This window comes from Eupeodes corollae, chromosome 1 (genome assembly GCF_945859685.1).
Source record: "Eupeodes corollae chromosome 1, idEupCoro1.1, whole genome shotgun sequence".
Classification (NCBI taxonomy): Eukaryota; Metazoa; Arthropoda; class Insecta; order Diptera; family Syrphidae; genus Eupeodes; species Eupeodes corollae.
Genome location: NC_079147.1, coordinates 62,963,353 through 62,979,183, shown reverse-complemented (window position 1 = coordinate 62,979,183; position 15,831 = coordinate 62,963,353). Strand labels below are relative to the sequence as shown.

The window sequence follows — 15,831 nt, the reverse complement described above, 5'->3', positions numbered from 1 at the left end:
GGGGAGAGGTGTTTCCACTAAGGCACCTCTCCTTATCCAGACGGTAGCAGAGGAATTTCCGAGATGGAATCAACGGTGGCTTCTACAGTTCCAGTAAGGTTGAACTACTTAGTGAACACCTTATACGGCTTCTTTGACATATTCGGAGCTCAGGCCTATTAGGAGCGGTTTGTCCGGCTGACGACCTTGAGTTATATTAAGGATCCAGCCCTCCAGGTTGGGGGTTGTGCCTTCGGGGTGACTTCCTGACCACGTAAAAAAATACATTAGTTGGGAAGCATCAAAAAGACTCGGATACGGACTTGCTGTTGACAACCCAAGCAAACAAAATAAGGACTTCGGATCTGTATGAATGTTAGGTCCCACGTGCAGCCGAAAAATTAGCGGAAGCCCTAAACTGCTGCAAGGCAGATATTACCGCCATCCAAGAAGTGCGATGGGATGGACCGGGCAACCAAAACACTGCGATGTATACTACGGCGACTGCTACCGAGAACAAAGACAGCGTTTATTTTGGTGTGGATTTGTTGTTGGAGCCAGCCTCAGGCTTAAAGTCTTGAGTTTCAAGAGTGTGAGCGAGAGACAATCCGCATCAAGGCTAAATTCGCTAACATAAGCCTAATATGCGCGTGCATCAACAGAGGAGAGAGATGAAGACACCAAAGTCATATTCTTCGAGCGTTTGAACACGACTTATGAGCATTAAAATTGTCTTAGGAGATTTCAATGCCAAGCTAGGAAGAGAAGACATCTTTGGTGCATAATCGGGAGATACAGCCTGCACGACACGACTTTCGACAACTGATTCAGGCTGATCGATTTCGCTGCGGGGCGAGACGTTCTAGTAGCTAGTATACGCAGTTCACACATCTTGATATCCACAAGTGGACATGGAAATCTCCTGATCAATGAACTGTCACCCAGCTTGACCACATTGTGATCGACGCACGATACTTCTCCACTATACAGGATGTCCAAAAATTCTGAGGGGCCAGCATTTACTTGGACCACTACCTCGTTGTAGCCAAGGTACAAGCCAAAACAAGGAAGTACTGTGAGAAGATTCGACGTTAGACGGCTACAATCGCAAGAGACTGCCATGTCCTTTTCCGATCGAGTCTCTAATAACCTTTTAAGGAGTTCTGTACTGCCTGCATTAAGCATTGAAAACCCCTGGCAACATTGCCTTGCAGCCATCAGAGATACCGCCTCTGAAGTGCTAGGTTTCACACGACCACCATAGCGAAACCCTCGGTTTGACGACGAATGTCGGCAAGCGCACGCAGCGAAACAAGAGGGATACAAAACGGCGCTGCACAAAAGGACCAGAGCTGTTCGTGGGCTCTACGAGCAGAAGAGGAGAGAGGAACACCGGCATCTTAGATGGAAAAAAGAGAGCGTGAGAAGCGCGCGATCGAGGAGATGGAGGGATGTCACAACAGGAATGAGGTTCGTAAATTTTACCAAAAGGAAAAAAAAACCTCCCAAGGGTACCAGCCACGAACCGAAGCCTGTAAAGACGATCAGGGGAACATCGTAGTAGAACCGCAGTCGATGCTGAGAATATGTAAAGACCACTTCTCCAAATTATATAACGGCGATGACGAACCGAATTCCGCTGTAAGGGAGATAGAACGACTCAATCTCGGCGACGCAGATCAACAATACCGCCTACCTGACCTTGACGAAGTGAAGATAGCTATATCTAAACTTAAGTCAAACAATGCTGCTGGAGCTGACGGCATCGTTGCCGAACTATTCAAAGCAGCAGGCGATGACTTGGTAGGGAGCATGCACCAACTCATCTGCAAAATTTGGTCGGAAGAAAGCATGCCCGATGAGTGGAATCTCAGCATAGTGTGCCCGATACATAAGAAAGGAGATCCTCTAATACGGAGGCATCAGTCTCCTTAACATTGCGTATAAGATCCTCTCTGACGTATTATGTGAACGCCTGAAGCCGTTCGTCAACAAACTGATTGGTCCTTATCAGTGCGGCTTCAGACCAGGAAAGTCCACTATCGACCAAATATTCACACTACGGCAGATCTTGGAAAAAACCCAGGAGCTTCAAATCGATACCCACCATCTCTTTATCGATTTTAAAGCCGCGTATGACAGCATCTATAGGGAAGAGCTCTACCGAGCAATGTCTAGTTTTGGCATCCCTGACAAACTTATCCGTTTGTGCAGAATGACGATGGAGAATGCACGCTGCTCTATCAAAGTCGGAAAAGATCTAACCGATTCATTTGATGTCAAGAAAGGTTTTAGACAAGGCGATGCACTGTCATGCGACTTCTTCAACATCGTTCTGGAAAGAATTGTGCAAAACTCAACCGTCAACATTAGAGGCACAATCTTCCAGAGGTCCATCCAAATACTCGGACGCGCAGATGATATTGACATAATTGGAAGACCAAAGAGTGATGTCAGTGGAGCGTTTTTGAGCATTGCGACGGAAGGGAAGAAGATGGGTTTAGTGGTCAATGAGGGCAAGACCAAGTATATACTGTCACGTATGCATAGATGGAGAATGGAGGAAAAGATATAAGGACGAACTGTACGGACTGTACAGCGCCACTGACCTAGTTAACAGAATTAAAGTCCAACGGCTTAGATGGCTAGATCATGCAGAGCAAATGGACATCAACGCTCCAGCCCGGAAGATTTTCGAATCCAATCCCGAGGGACGCCGCAGTAGAGGAAGACCGCGACTCAGGTGGTGCACTCAGGTGGGTGAAGACCTCAACCAACTTGGCGTGCGAAACTGGAGACAGCTAGCTAAGAACCGAGCTGTCTGGAGACACATGTTGGTTGAGGCCCAAGTCCGCCCGGACTGTAGTACCATCTTCAGTAAGTAAGTAAGTGCTCGGCTAAGCATTACATAACCCATTTGGCACGTGAGCTATACTGACTACATGAAAAACTTATTAATTTGGCACAGCCTAATTGTACTATCCATTTATGTAAGTTCGCTTATTATAAAATTATAGATCATATAAACCTATTTAAAAGTTTGTTTTTACATCCCGTAAATGCAGATTTGAATCAATTTTAAGTTAATGACTAACGTAAATAATCCAGCAATCTTTTCATCCAATCATATCAAAAAGAGTTCAAAATAAATCTGACCTAAAGCAAAAACTTAACAGATAAATAAAACTTCTCTGGCTATATTAAAAATACTTCAGTATTTATTTGTTTTACTTATGGCCATATTTTATCAAATTTCATCAATACGCGTATCTTTGGAATGTAAACAATTAATGCAAAATACACTGTGGACTGTTTTTTTTCGTCTAATTTCAATGACAAGAAAACTTTTTATTGTTAAATAAATAATTCCCTAACATGACATTTTAAAAATCGTGGCACTTATTGCATAATAATATTTGAATCATCATGGGAAATAATAGTTAATGGCTAAACCTTTATATTGATTAATTAAATGATAATTTTTATCAAGGACATTATGGTTGTGATACTAATATTTTGTTGATATTTTGTTTTATCATTAATTACTTTTATTATATTTATCAGTTTAATTTCTATTTATAGGTGAGTACAATATAAAACAAGATAATTTATGTGGAACACTAATTTCAGTTATAAAGTGTTTTCTAACATTGCGAAAGAAATATATATGTTTTTTATCGGTTTCATCAGCAAACTATATAATTATATTTTAGTACTAGGGTTTAACAATCTGTGTATAGGGTAATTCATTTCGGTTTTGACAACCATCAAACTCAGCTGCCATTTTTGTGCCTCCCTAAATATCAAGTCAAGTCTACTTATGTCAAAATGACAGTTGATCATGTTTTTCATTCCTTGCCAAATTGGTAAAAGAATAAGTAATGATCATTAATAATATAAAATACAAGTTGAGATGGACTTTTAGCTTGCCAGAGAAGTTTTTTTGGCACGATCAATTAAAAGTAGCCGTTGGTGAAGTTAAGTTTCAAATTGGAAGTTTATGATTCCTTATCAACTAACTAGTTTCCTTACGTTCAAAGAAAACAGTTGACTGCAAATGAAATTCCTTATGTTGTTTCAACTTGCGCAATGTCATATCGGGATACCTTTTTGTTAGTATTTTTAGTCTAAAAGAACATCTGATTGAAAACTGCTGAGATGTCAAAAAAGAAATCCAAAGATATCCAACGATTTCTAGGTTATATGGGTATCTAACAGAATAAGAACAGCTGATTCAACATATGGGAAAGAACCAACAAACAATGGCTGCGTTCAATCTCGTGTTGGATAGGTGGATTTTTAGATACCTTGTTGCACGAGTTGGATAGCTGTATTGAGATAGCTGTCAAAAAATAAAAACAACTTTCAGCTGTTCACAAAAAGCAGAGAAACATTCAAGCTTCGAAATTAAAATTGTTGTAACATAAAACATTTAATGGATAATTCAGCTGATTCGTCGGACGACTTAAGAACTTTTGTTATCGTCAACTAAAATAGCTAATTAAATGTGAACAAACTAGTCTTGATATCTATAATGAATTGCTTATTAACGATTTCAAACTATTAAGATCTCTTGGACAAATTGCAACAAAATAAAAGAACTTGTAACTTAGAGAAAAAACTGTTGTACGTTGGTATGTTCATTTCTCGGAGTGTATATTAAATGGCCAACTTTTCAACATTACAACAATACAACTTCAACTAACATTTTGTATCTTTTTTTACCGACAAATACAAAAAGCTGAAATCAATTTTCAAGGTTCTTGAAATTCAACCATGTGTTGAATCAGCTTTTCTGTCAAATACCTACATACCCCAAAAATTCTTGGATGCTTTTGGATTCTTTTTTTGACATCTCAGCTGTTTTGATCACCTGTTATTTTACACGTAAAACACTTACAAAAAGGAATCCGGATACCCTATCTGTCTGAGATTGAACGCAGCCATTGAACAAAAAATTCCTGATTGAAATCCACCAAACAACTTTTAGTGGCAAAAATATGTCAAAAACGCAGCCATTGAACAAAAAATTCCTGATTGAAATCCACCAAACAACTTTTAGTGGCAAAAATATGTCAAAAAATTCGATTTACTATTAAACATGAAAGTATCAGCTGTTCAGGAAAATGAATTTCCGTCCGAAAGATAGAAATATACATATTTAGAGAAACACAAATGCACAATTACACTTTTTTTCCTCAAACTAAATTCTTTAGGTGATTTCCGATCGATCAGTATATAATTTTCATTTCTAATCAAAGGGAAACACCGCCAAATATCGACTCAAAATTTGTTCCGGATGGATTTCAATGATAGCTATAACTGGCGCCTAAAACGAAATGGATTTTTGGCTTTTGGCAGACAACTGTTCAGTAAAATGAAATTTCATCATTAAATGCATTGTTTCTTTAAAAAAGTACTTGAAAATAGATTCATCATACCGGTTCTCATTTATGGCGCTGAGGCTTGGACCCTGTCAAAGAAAGATAAGAGTGTCTTAGGATGCTTCGAGAAAGATGGAGAATGGAGGAGAAGATGTGAGGCCCAGGTCCGCCGTTACTGTAGCGCCACCTTAAGTAAGTATAGGATTCATCTTTTTTCATCTATTTTTTGCTAGAAATAAATCTGTAACTTGTTCAAAAACTTAAAACAAAAATTTTACAGATGGATTTTACTGATAGCTATAATCGGCCCCTAATATATATAAAGTGTGTTTGTATTCATATTGTCCATTGAAAATTTAATTTTATAATTATTTTGGACTCCGAAATTGTCTGCTGAAATTTGTTTTTATTTCTTGTCAGCTATCTCATTTTAGGTACCTACCCAACATGTTCAATAAGGAATCTATTAATCCACATGTCTTAGAAAGAATAGCTAAAAACAATCAGTAAAACTTAGAGAATGAAAGTGTTACTTCAAAAATATCATATCACTACTGCAAGTGCAAGTATTGTTGATGATTCGAATTTAACAAATGTTTGGCCTTCACACCAATTAAATGGGACATACACCTAATTTTTGGTCGAAGATTAAAAATCTTGACTTTTACAATGTAAGGTTTTAACTAGACGAAAGAACAAGCCATACAACACGATCAAATATGTCTTCATTGCGTAAGAAATTTCCTGGTCACAAAATTTCACGTTTTGGCGACGATAATAGGCTCCAAGACAATATGACTTAACACCGCTAAATTTTCTTCGGTGGAGCTACATAAACGCATTCAAGAAAAAAAAGACTTAATTTATGCCTCAAATACCGCCCAAAATGTTAAAAAAAAAACTTGATAAGAAAAACCTCAAAAGAATCGCACGCTGCATAGATTTTATTTTGCTTGACTTTCGAAACCAAAACCTGAATTAACATGTACCCAATATATATAGTTTTAGGTTAAAAAGTTGTTTACCACCAATTTTGCAAAAATTTTAAATTTCAATATTCATCAATCCCCTTAAAATTTCTTCTTGTTTTTCTTTTTCATTTTAGTTAAACCAAAACCCGAACTCTTTTTAAACGACTTAGGAGACTTTCGACAAAATGAATATATTTGAAATTAAATAACGGTAATCTGAAGTTAAGAGATGCCACTACACTACGTTATACTTTTCTTTTGGCCTAAATGAAATCATATTGCACAAAAAATTTGTGGCAAAAGACATTTTTTTTTAAATCAATACAAATATTTCATTCGAATTCTAAAACCTTTATGAGATAATAAATTTAGTAAGAACAAAACAACTCAAGATTTTCGTATTACATTTGGTACCTTGCGATAATAAATAATAAGAAAATAATTGTTATCGACCTAGGTACATCCTTAAGCTCTGAAAGAGTTTAATTTCGAAATCTTTCTTCAAAACGGTTGTATACAAAAAGTAGTGGTACGGTGGGACGATTGTTTTGTGGTAAAATTAATAAATATATCATTAACAACAACTTGCATTTGGCCATTTTCTTTTCTTTAAAATGTTTTTATTATGACTTATGACTTACATTTGCTCCCAAAATTGACCATACACTCAATTGAGATTTAGTTATTTGTTATTTTTCATATTTAAGATACAATGTTTTTGGAAAAATCTTTTTAATTTCTATTTATTATTTTTTTTTCTTACGAATACATAAAAAGTAGTACCCGTAGCATGATGGTCAGTGCGTTGGACTGTCATGCAAGGGGTCTTGGGTTTAATCCCTGCCTGTGCCACCTTAATTTAAAAAAAAAATAATTTTCGCGGGTACTGCCTCTTGCGAGGAATTGACAAATCCTTCAAGAGTAATTCTTGTCATGAAAAAGTGCTTTCCCAAAACTAGCCGTTCGGATTCGGCCCATTCCTGACAACAGTACTCGCACACAGGAATGGTTGGGAGTTGTAAGTCACTAGGCCCTGGTTCACAACGGACTGTTGCGCCACCCCATTTGATTTTTTGACATAAAAAGGCATTACTTAAACAATAAAAAAAGGTAATATTAAAAAAAAAGTTATTATCTCAAAATTCCATCGCACAAAATTAAGCATTCACTTTGTATTTATGGCTTCTTAAACCAAGTTTTCAAAAACTGCACTGCTTTATTTACTTGTTTTTTTTTTTTTAAATTGAATTTGAAACCAATGTTCGTCGCAGAAATAATTTTCCATTCCTCATTTTTTGTGGAAATGGCAGAGAAAAGAAAAGAAACCGACAATGCTACAATAAATTTTAAAACTACATTCAAGCAATAAATCTTTACGTGAAATTGGCAAAACCGTCGCCGTCGGTCGAATACATTTAACGGTCCAAAAAATACTTAACAAATATCGGTGTGAAGGTACGACCCTAAATATACTTGGAAGAGGACGAACAAAAAATCTTTTCTCTGCAAAACGAACGAATGATTTTAAGAAAATTCGAGGTAAACCTCAAAACGAGTGTACCAAACTTGCCGCCCGAAATGGCGACACTTATTGAAAGACCAGGGGTGGAATCGGCTAAGGTGATAGTTGAATATCATTTTTTTGATAATCAAATTGACTATCATTTTTATTCCGGTTGTGTAAGATGATTCAAAGCAATGTAATTCGATTGAACATTTAAGATTCAAATTGTCATTGTTGCCTTGGTGAAATTTTAAATTGATTCCTATAGAATATCTTAATAAAAGAATCAAATTGGATCTGTTTGAATAAAATTCTTACTTCTCTTGGTTTTTTTTTTCGAATGTCATAGCTTTGTCCGTCACAGGAATGTGTTTTTTAACGAAACAAAGCGAACTAAGAAAATTTTCCAGTCGTTTGTTTAAGCGTCTGGTAGCTCTATTCGGAATAAACATATTTGTTTGAAAACTACTATCACCATAGACACACCATATATGGTGTGTCTATGACTATCACACTTTGTTGTGCCAGCTTTTTAGGTATCAATTTGACTATCACCTTACGTGGATGAAATTCGTTCATTTTCCAGCTTCAACCGAAACTTTTAGTCGCGTTTTACGGAAGAATGATTTTAAACGTAGAGTTGCTCGGAAAACACCTCTTATTTCCAAAATTAATAAGCGAAAACGTCTTGAGTTCGCTAAAAAGCACCTCAGCAAATCCCAAAGTTTCTGGAACGATGTTTTGTTCTCGGACGAGACCAAAATCAACTTACTTAGGTCTGACGGAAAACAAATTGTTTGGAGAAAGCCCAATACTCAGTTCAAGACACAGAATTTGCTTGCCACTGTTAAGCATGGGAGAGGAAATGTTATGTTAAATGGTAGTCAATAGTGGCAAATGGCACTGGGAACTTTGAATTTATTGACACAATCATGGACAAGTGGACATTTTTGAACGTTCTTAAAAGAAATATGCGTCACTTTGCAGAAAAACTGCAGAAGCAACCTTTTACTTCCAACAAGATAACGCTCCAAAATACACATCAATTTTTATGAAGGAATGGTTGCTGTACAATTCCAGAAACCAGCACAAGAAAAAATAAAGCGAAGGTTGCAGAATTGCAACTCAACCAACAAAAGTCAATTGAAAGGGAAGTTCATGGAATTTTTGTTAAAATATATCCCCAGCCTTTACTAAAAAATTGTTGAATCAATACCGCTGCGACTATCAGCTATGACTATAAGCTAAAGGTGGCCCCACAAAATATTAAAATTTTAATTTGACCACTCATTAACATTTTTGTATGCTTTGAATTCCAAGTGTACGCTTAATTTTGTGCCAAGCATTTGATGATTTTTTAATTTTTTAAATTTTTTTTTGTTGTTTTTTCTCTTGTTTATTTAACGTAGAATATTAAATAAAATAAAATTGAAAACAAAATTCCAAAAACATAACATTTTAATAATTTAAAACAGCAATAGTTTTTTTTGCTGGTGTACGCTCAATTTTGAGTGCAACTGTATGTCGATATGAATTTATTTATAAACATTTTTTAAAATAAAACTTTTATTCTAAAAATGAAAAAAAAATTACAGTGTCATATTTTTGTTTCTCAAATTATCCTTGAAAATGTTTTAATGAAGTTTAAAACACTAAATAAATTTAAAATTATAATTTGGCAAAAAATACCGTTATAACTTTTTTGTTTAAATTTTAAGTTTAATTTTGTACACAAAAGAGCACCAGGATTTAAAATGTGTGCTCAAATTTAAATAAATTGTAGTACTTTTTTCGACAAAGAGATTTTAGGTACCAATTCTTGAAAATATTAAAAACAAAGCCACTAGCTACATTTTTAATTTCCATTATAAAACAACAACTGTTGAGGAAAATCAGTTTGTTTTTCTTTAAAACTACTTTAAAAACCGCTAATTGCTATCCGACAGAAAGGATTGATTTATTTAAATTTAAAAATTTGGGACACAAGTTCGACCAATGGTATTTTCTGTGGAACATCAAAAGTAAAATATTAATACAATTTAATTTCGTGGGAAGAACATAATTTAAAACGAAATTTCTACTCAAATTAATTTACCTAAACATTAATTTAAGGATTTTGTGTGGTCTATACCAAAATGTTTAAACTGTGTAATGTCTTTTTAATTAAAAAAAAAGAAAATAAAACAAAAAATATAAAAACTTTTATGGAATGTGAATATCTATTGTTTTGTTGGTATTACAATAATTCATATGTAAGTCAAACATTAAAACAATAAACTCAATTGTGTAGCTAACGAAATTTTAAAATATTAAATTTAATTAACTGATATTTTTTTAATAAATTATTAACTCAACAATATACAAAAAAATATAATTAACTAAGCCATCAATATTATTATAAGGCTTACCTGCTGAATGTCTTCCGCCAGCGCTGCTAGGTGGTGTTCCACCAACTCCAACTGATTGACTTCCAGCCGTTGCTGATCCAACATACGAACTGGACACACTTTGATGCAAACTCTGATGTTGACTTTGCAAACCGCTTCCGGTTGCCGCAGGAACACTACTTGCCATAACATTGGCATTCGAATTAGCACCACCACCACTACCACCACTGGCTCCTGGGGATGATGGTTCCCCGCCTGAAGATGAACCACCAATGCGAATGGGAGTACTAGTCGAGAGCATGCTGCTCGAAGATAATGTTGTTCCAGTTGTTGGGGGCGCTGCTGGAGCTGCTGCTGCTGCGGATGTTTGTTGCTGAGAGTTTTGTTCCTCCTGACGAAATTCACTTTGGTTCATAATAACAATTATTCAAACCCAAATAGGTATAGATTTTTGTTCTCGAAGAAGGAATTAGGGATCCAAAATAGGTATCAAAAGCACAAACCACGAGAATTCTCTGCGAATTAAAATAATCAATCACCTTCTAGTTGCGATTGTGATGGCTAAACATGATTTTCCGGTTTCTTTCGTTTGCTTCTAATTTGTTTTAGCTTTGAAGAATATATTTTTCTTCTATTTTGCGGAATACTTTGTTTTATAATCGAAATGTTTTCTGATACTTATTTATAGGTACATACACGGTTTTTCTCTTAAAACAACAACAAAAAACGTTAGAAAATTCTTTGTTTTATTGTTTTCTTTTTAAAAAAAACAAAAGAAATTTATTGCACTTGTTTATGCTCGACAACGAAAACGACAAAATCAAATTTAGGTTGGTATATCGAGCGAGAAAAGTTTTCGATTTTTATTTTTGCACAACCACTATAAAGTATAAAGGGTGAGGGGTGAGGCTGGAAGAGGTGGATGATGGAATAATAAAAAAAACAGACAAATGACAATTTCTAGGGGTAGATTGATGTAATCATTTTTATATTTTATATTTGAACTTTATTTTCTTTTTTCGTGAACACAAATTAATAAAATGTTAATAGGAAAGGAAGAAGTCGTTGTAGTCCCTCGTCAATCAATGACGATGAATTATTAATTGATGATTGTGTGGGGCGGCAATATTTAAATTATTTTAACTTTGCTGAAAAACCAGACTACCTTCACGTTCACCACCAATGACGTTGATGACCTGTTTTATTTCTCCTCGAGTCGAGAGTTTTCAAAGTTTCACCAGAAGCGAAGCGATATCGTCGACGTATAGTAAAGTAACTCACATTCAATTGAAGTCTTTGGGATTTTTTTTTGTTAAACTTGCGCAGTGGTTAAACTTATGGTTTTCTTTTTAGTGAAAAAGCAAAATAAATTCCAATTCCAATAATTTTTAGCAGAGCACCGGTCGACGGTGGTTTGCGATAGGTTTTGATTTCAACACACTACACAAGATACACGAGATACGAGTAACGAGAACCACACAAAACAACTCAACTTCCAACTAAGAGGAATTACCTACATCGGAATCGGATGGATGAAGAAGAGCTAGAGCAGTGAACATTGAAATTGAACATGAGCAAGTTTTTCGGAGGGTGATTTTTTTTTGTATTTCTGATTTGCCAGAGAATAGCAATTTGACATTTGTCCAGGTCCAGCAACAGAAATGACATAATAGTTGTGGTGAATTCACAATAGATAATAAAACAGTGAATATCAAACTTTAAGTTCAAGTTTTTAAACTTATTTTTAAAGGAGTGATTTTATGTATATGAATTGCCCAGAGAGCGTATGCAGTGGTTCTGATACCTAGGAGGAGTGTTTCTAAGGAGGCTATCAGTAATTTAAACGGGTTAATAGTTTATTGAAATCGGTTAAATTGTTTTAAAAACAAATTTGTTCGAAACACAAGAAACAGTTCGTCTATTTTCATAATAAATAAAAGATACTGGGATGCGACCCACACTGTTAACTTCCCATCCCGTCTGTTGATTTGTCTTATCTGAAAGGTTTGTAGGTTATCGTGTTTTGTTAAAAAAGGTGTCAGTTAAATTATTTTAAAACAAATATATATAAATATTAGTCAAAAGCCAATTTAAACCAATATTATTAGATTTTCTTAAGAGATTTTTTATTTCGTATACAAACAAATACAAAATAGATGAATGAAAATAATTTTAAGTCAATATCTTCTATTTTTCACGAGATATCGAGAACCGAGCATCACTTTTTACCAAATTTGCGTACTGCATTTTGTAGATTTAAAATTTGTATGAAAAAAACTGAATGTTGGATTTTTATACAAAATTTACTGAATTTCGAAAACATATTTTCTGTGAGATAAAAATATTTTGAAGCCAATGTGTTTAAATTTTGAAAAGATATTTTGTTTTCTTTTAAGTTCTTATTATTTGTAAAAAATCGTCATTTCAATTTTTCTCAAAATTTTACCGAATGTTGAAAACAATGTTTTTTATAAAATAAAATAAATTTCAAGCTATAATCTTAAATTTTTGAAAAGATATTCAAACATCAATTTTAACCAACTTTTAGTATGTAATGTTTTGGTTCTCATTTTTTGTAAGAAAAACTGTTAATTTAACTTTCTCAAAACTTAAATGAGTGTTAACAACAATATTTTTAAAAAGATAAAATAAGTTAAAACCAATATCTTAAAGTTTTGAAAAGATATTTGATTTGAAAATCAATTTTTACCAACTTTTAGTAATGTTTTTTTTTGTTAGGTTTTTTTTTTTTAAACTATCAATTTGAATTTTCTCAAAATTTTAGCAGATGTCAAAAACGTTAGCCTTCGTTGCACAAATTTACTTCGGAGATAGAGTTCATAAAATTTTAGAGGTGACAAATATTCTTTTTTACCTATTTTTAATTTATAAACAAAAAAAGTCAATTGAATTTTTTCCTAAAAATGTATTTGTTTAGTATCATTTTACAATATATAATTTAATGCAAGTCCTTAGCGTTATTGGTTCGTGAGATATTTAGGGTTAACCAAAATTCTCACCTTTTTTTAACTGATATGTTAAAAAAAAACACCCACCCAATTTTGTAATTGTTTGTTATTATCTATATAACAAAATATATTTGCAGTTGATATCTTCGCTGGTTCTTTAGCGAAAAAATTTACCGAACGTACGTACACACTTTTCGACAAATCGAACCGATTACAATAACTTCCTATGGGGAAGTTTATAATAAAATATGTGAATAAACATACAAAACAACATACAAATATTACCAAATTATTACTATTTGATTAATTTGATAGTTCATATTTTTAAGATTTTTATAATAAAGATCAGTTGTATATTTTTTGCAACTTTAATCCATTTAACTGATGCAAATACACTAAGCTGTTCATATATACAAATACACTAAGCTGTTTATATATATTTCTAGACTAATAGCCTTGCTAAACTTAAACATCCTCGTACGATAAGCCCATTTAGTTCGGAACTCTAAAATATTATCCAATGGGAAAAATTTACAATTCTGTTGATCCCAGACCCGTTCTTCTTATAGGAACTCGTTGCAATAGTAATAAACATAAGAAGATTCGGCAGTTCGACACATGTTCGAACACCTGAAGCTATTTCATCTGGGAAGGGGTAACGTTGAACCACACAGGGCAGCCATAAGAGATCATCAGACGTATGAGGGCCATGTTGCAAATTACCTTCACTCAAGGTTCAAGTCTCCAGTAGTCGCAATATGATATTTGCGTCTCTGTAGGCGTCCATTTGGTCCCGTCCTTTGTGCTTAGATATTGTCCGTTCCGTGGTTCGTTTTATTTTTTCGTCTATCTGGTGGGACTATGTCACTCGAACGAAGTTCTCTTGCTAAGACGTTAGTGAAATAAGGCCAGTGCATTTAACTGTAATTGTAAGAGAGCGGTGCAACGTATTCCTCCAGATCCACACGTTCGTTCGGAATCTGTATTATGGCAGTCAGTCCGCAGTGATCACTATCGTACTCGACTGTCTATTAACAGTTTCGAGGTTTGCACATATTTGTCTTCACTATAATGTTGACTTCTACATTATAGGAATTTTCTACAATGCAAAAGTGAATATCTTAAGCATTTTTTTCTCTTCTTTCTATCTCACAAATAAGAATTTTATAAGTACCTTCCCTTTTTTGCAGAAATCAAATGCAGCCATGTGTTAATCATCAATTAAGGATCACAATCAGGGGAGCCAGGTCCCAGGATTATTTCTGAAAATATATGGTAAACCGCGATGTAACAACTTCCACCATTCTGTTAAGCACTATTCACATGAGCTCGACCAACGAATGAACGAATATTCGTCGATTTTGACATTTCTCTCACATGAGAGTTTTTGATTCGCCGCAAGTGAACCAAAACAAGAATGATTTTTTTAGGTTAAGTACGCGCGATTATTTTATTCGTTTCGAGTGTGGATAATATGGAACGCAAATAAAGTTTGACAGTTCGTATTAACTACAATTTTATGCAAAGAATAAATTTGTTTTCTTAAATTTATTAATATATGATATTGGAAAGTATAAAATATGCATTATAAATCAATTAGAAACTATATTGCTATCGTTTTGTTAAGAATTTGAGTGGAAATATGTCCTCAAACGTAATTTGGTCGGGATCATGTGAACACTGCTTTAAGCTTGTTAATTATCGGACACAGCAAATTATCTAGCATAGCATACCGCACATATAAATTGGATTTTTGGTCTTAACCAATATACGGCATCTTCGCTTAGTGACGAAAAATGTATGTGATGTCGTTGCCAGTTTTCTTTTATTTTTACATTTCACTCCATTACAAAAAAAAAAATTATTTCGTAGTTCACCTCTATCCCTATTTCTTTAACTCTAGTGTGTACACATCCTAACTAAACAATGTCTAGAACACATCCCTCTCAAAATTTTCTGAGGTGAATTCGGAAATTTCAACAAATTGTCATAGCAAAAACAACTTGTTTCAACTCAAGCTAAAATAACAATACATATTGCATTAGCAATAAAATAAGTACCTGAACTACACTGTGATAATTTTAGTTTGTCTTTTTAATTTATTAGTCTCTTGTTTTTAATGTTAATTTATTAAATAGTTTAAATATTTTTCTTTCATTTTCCTTTTTCAAACGAAATAAAAATAAGATTTAAAAAACAAAACCAACAAAATAATGTAAAATACATCAACAAATAAACAACATATCATAATAAAAACCTCTGAAGAAGTCGTGAGTAGCGACGAAACGTTGGGTAAAAGATGAAATAAAGTTATTTGCTTTATTTGGCTTTTTGAGTGGACTCACTTATTCTAATTCCTGAGATAGAATGTATTGCCTTGAGATAAATGCCTAACATTTGTACAGGCAGACCACCTATGAATTCCAACAAACAGTTGCTGGATTTTTAGATATCGAGGACAAAAATGTTACATAGCAGTTACAACACACAACAACAACCTATTCTAGAGCAAGAAGCTATCGAAAAGGTGACACCGTTGAACAACTAAGCACAATCTAAATTGAATTGATAATGGAATTTAATACTGTCACTTTGATAAACATATCTCGTAGTGGATTTTATAAAGCTGTCTCCTCT

The 15,831-nt window shown here is 34.1% G+C and overlaps 1 protein-coding gene across 3 annotated transcripts in view; it reads right to left on the bottom strand.

Annotated features, from left to right (window-relative positions):
* Positions 1-11,873, bottom strand: part of LOC129943268 (oxysterol-binding protein-related protein 8) — a 119,544-nt gene extending 107,671 nt beyond the window's left edge. Inside the window, exon 1 of one of the 3 annotated variants that reach the window (XM_056052575.1) lies at positions 10,247-11,873. In XM_056052575.1, coding sequence (XP_055908550.1) covers positions 10,247-10,640 — 394 coding nt within the window. In that variant the 5' untranslated portion in view covers positions 10,641-11,873. The remainder of the gene's footprint in view (positions 1-10,246) is intronic. The other 2 variants (XM_056052576.1, XM_056052577.1) reach the window with 2 other exon arrangements.
* Positions 11,874-15,831: the final 3,958 nt, after the last annotated feature.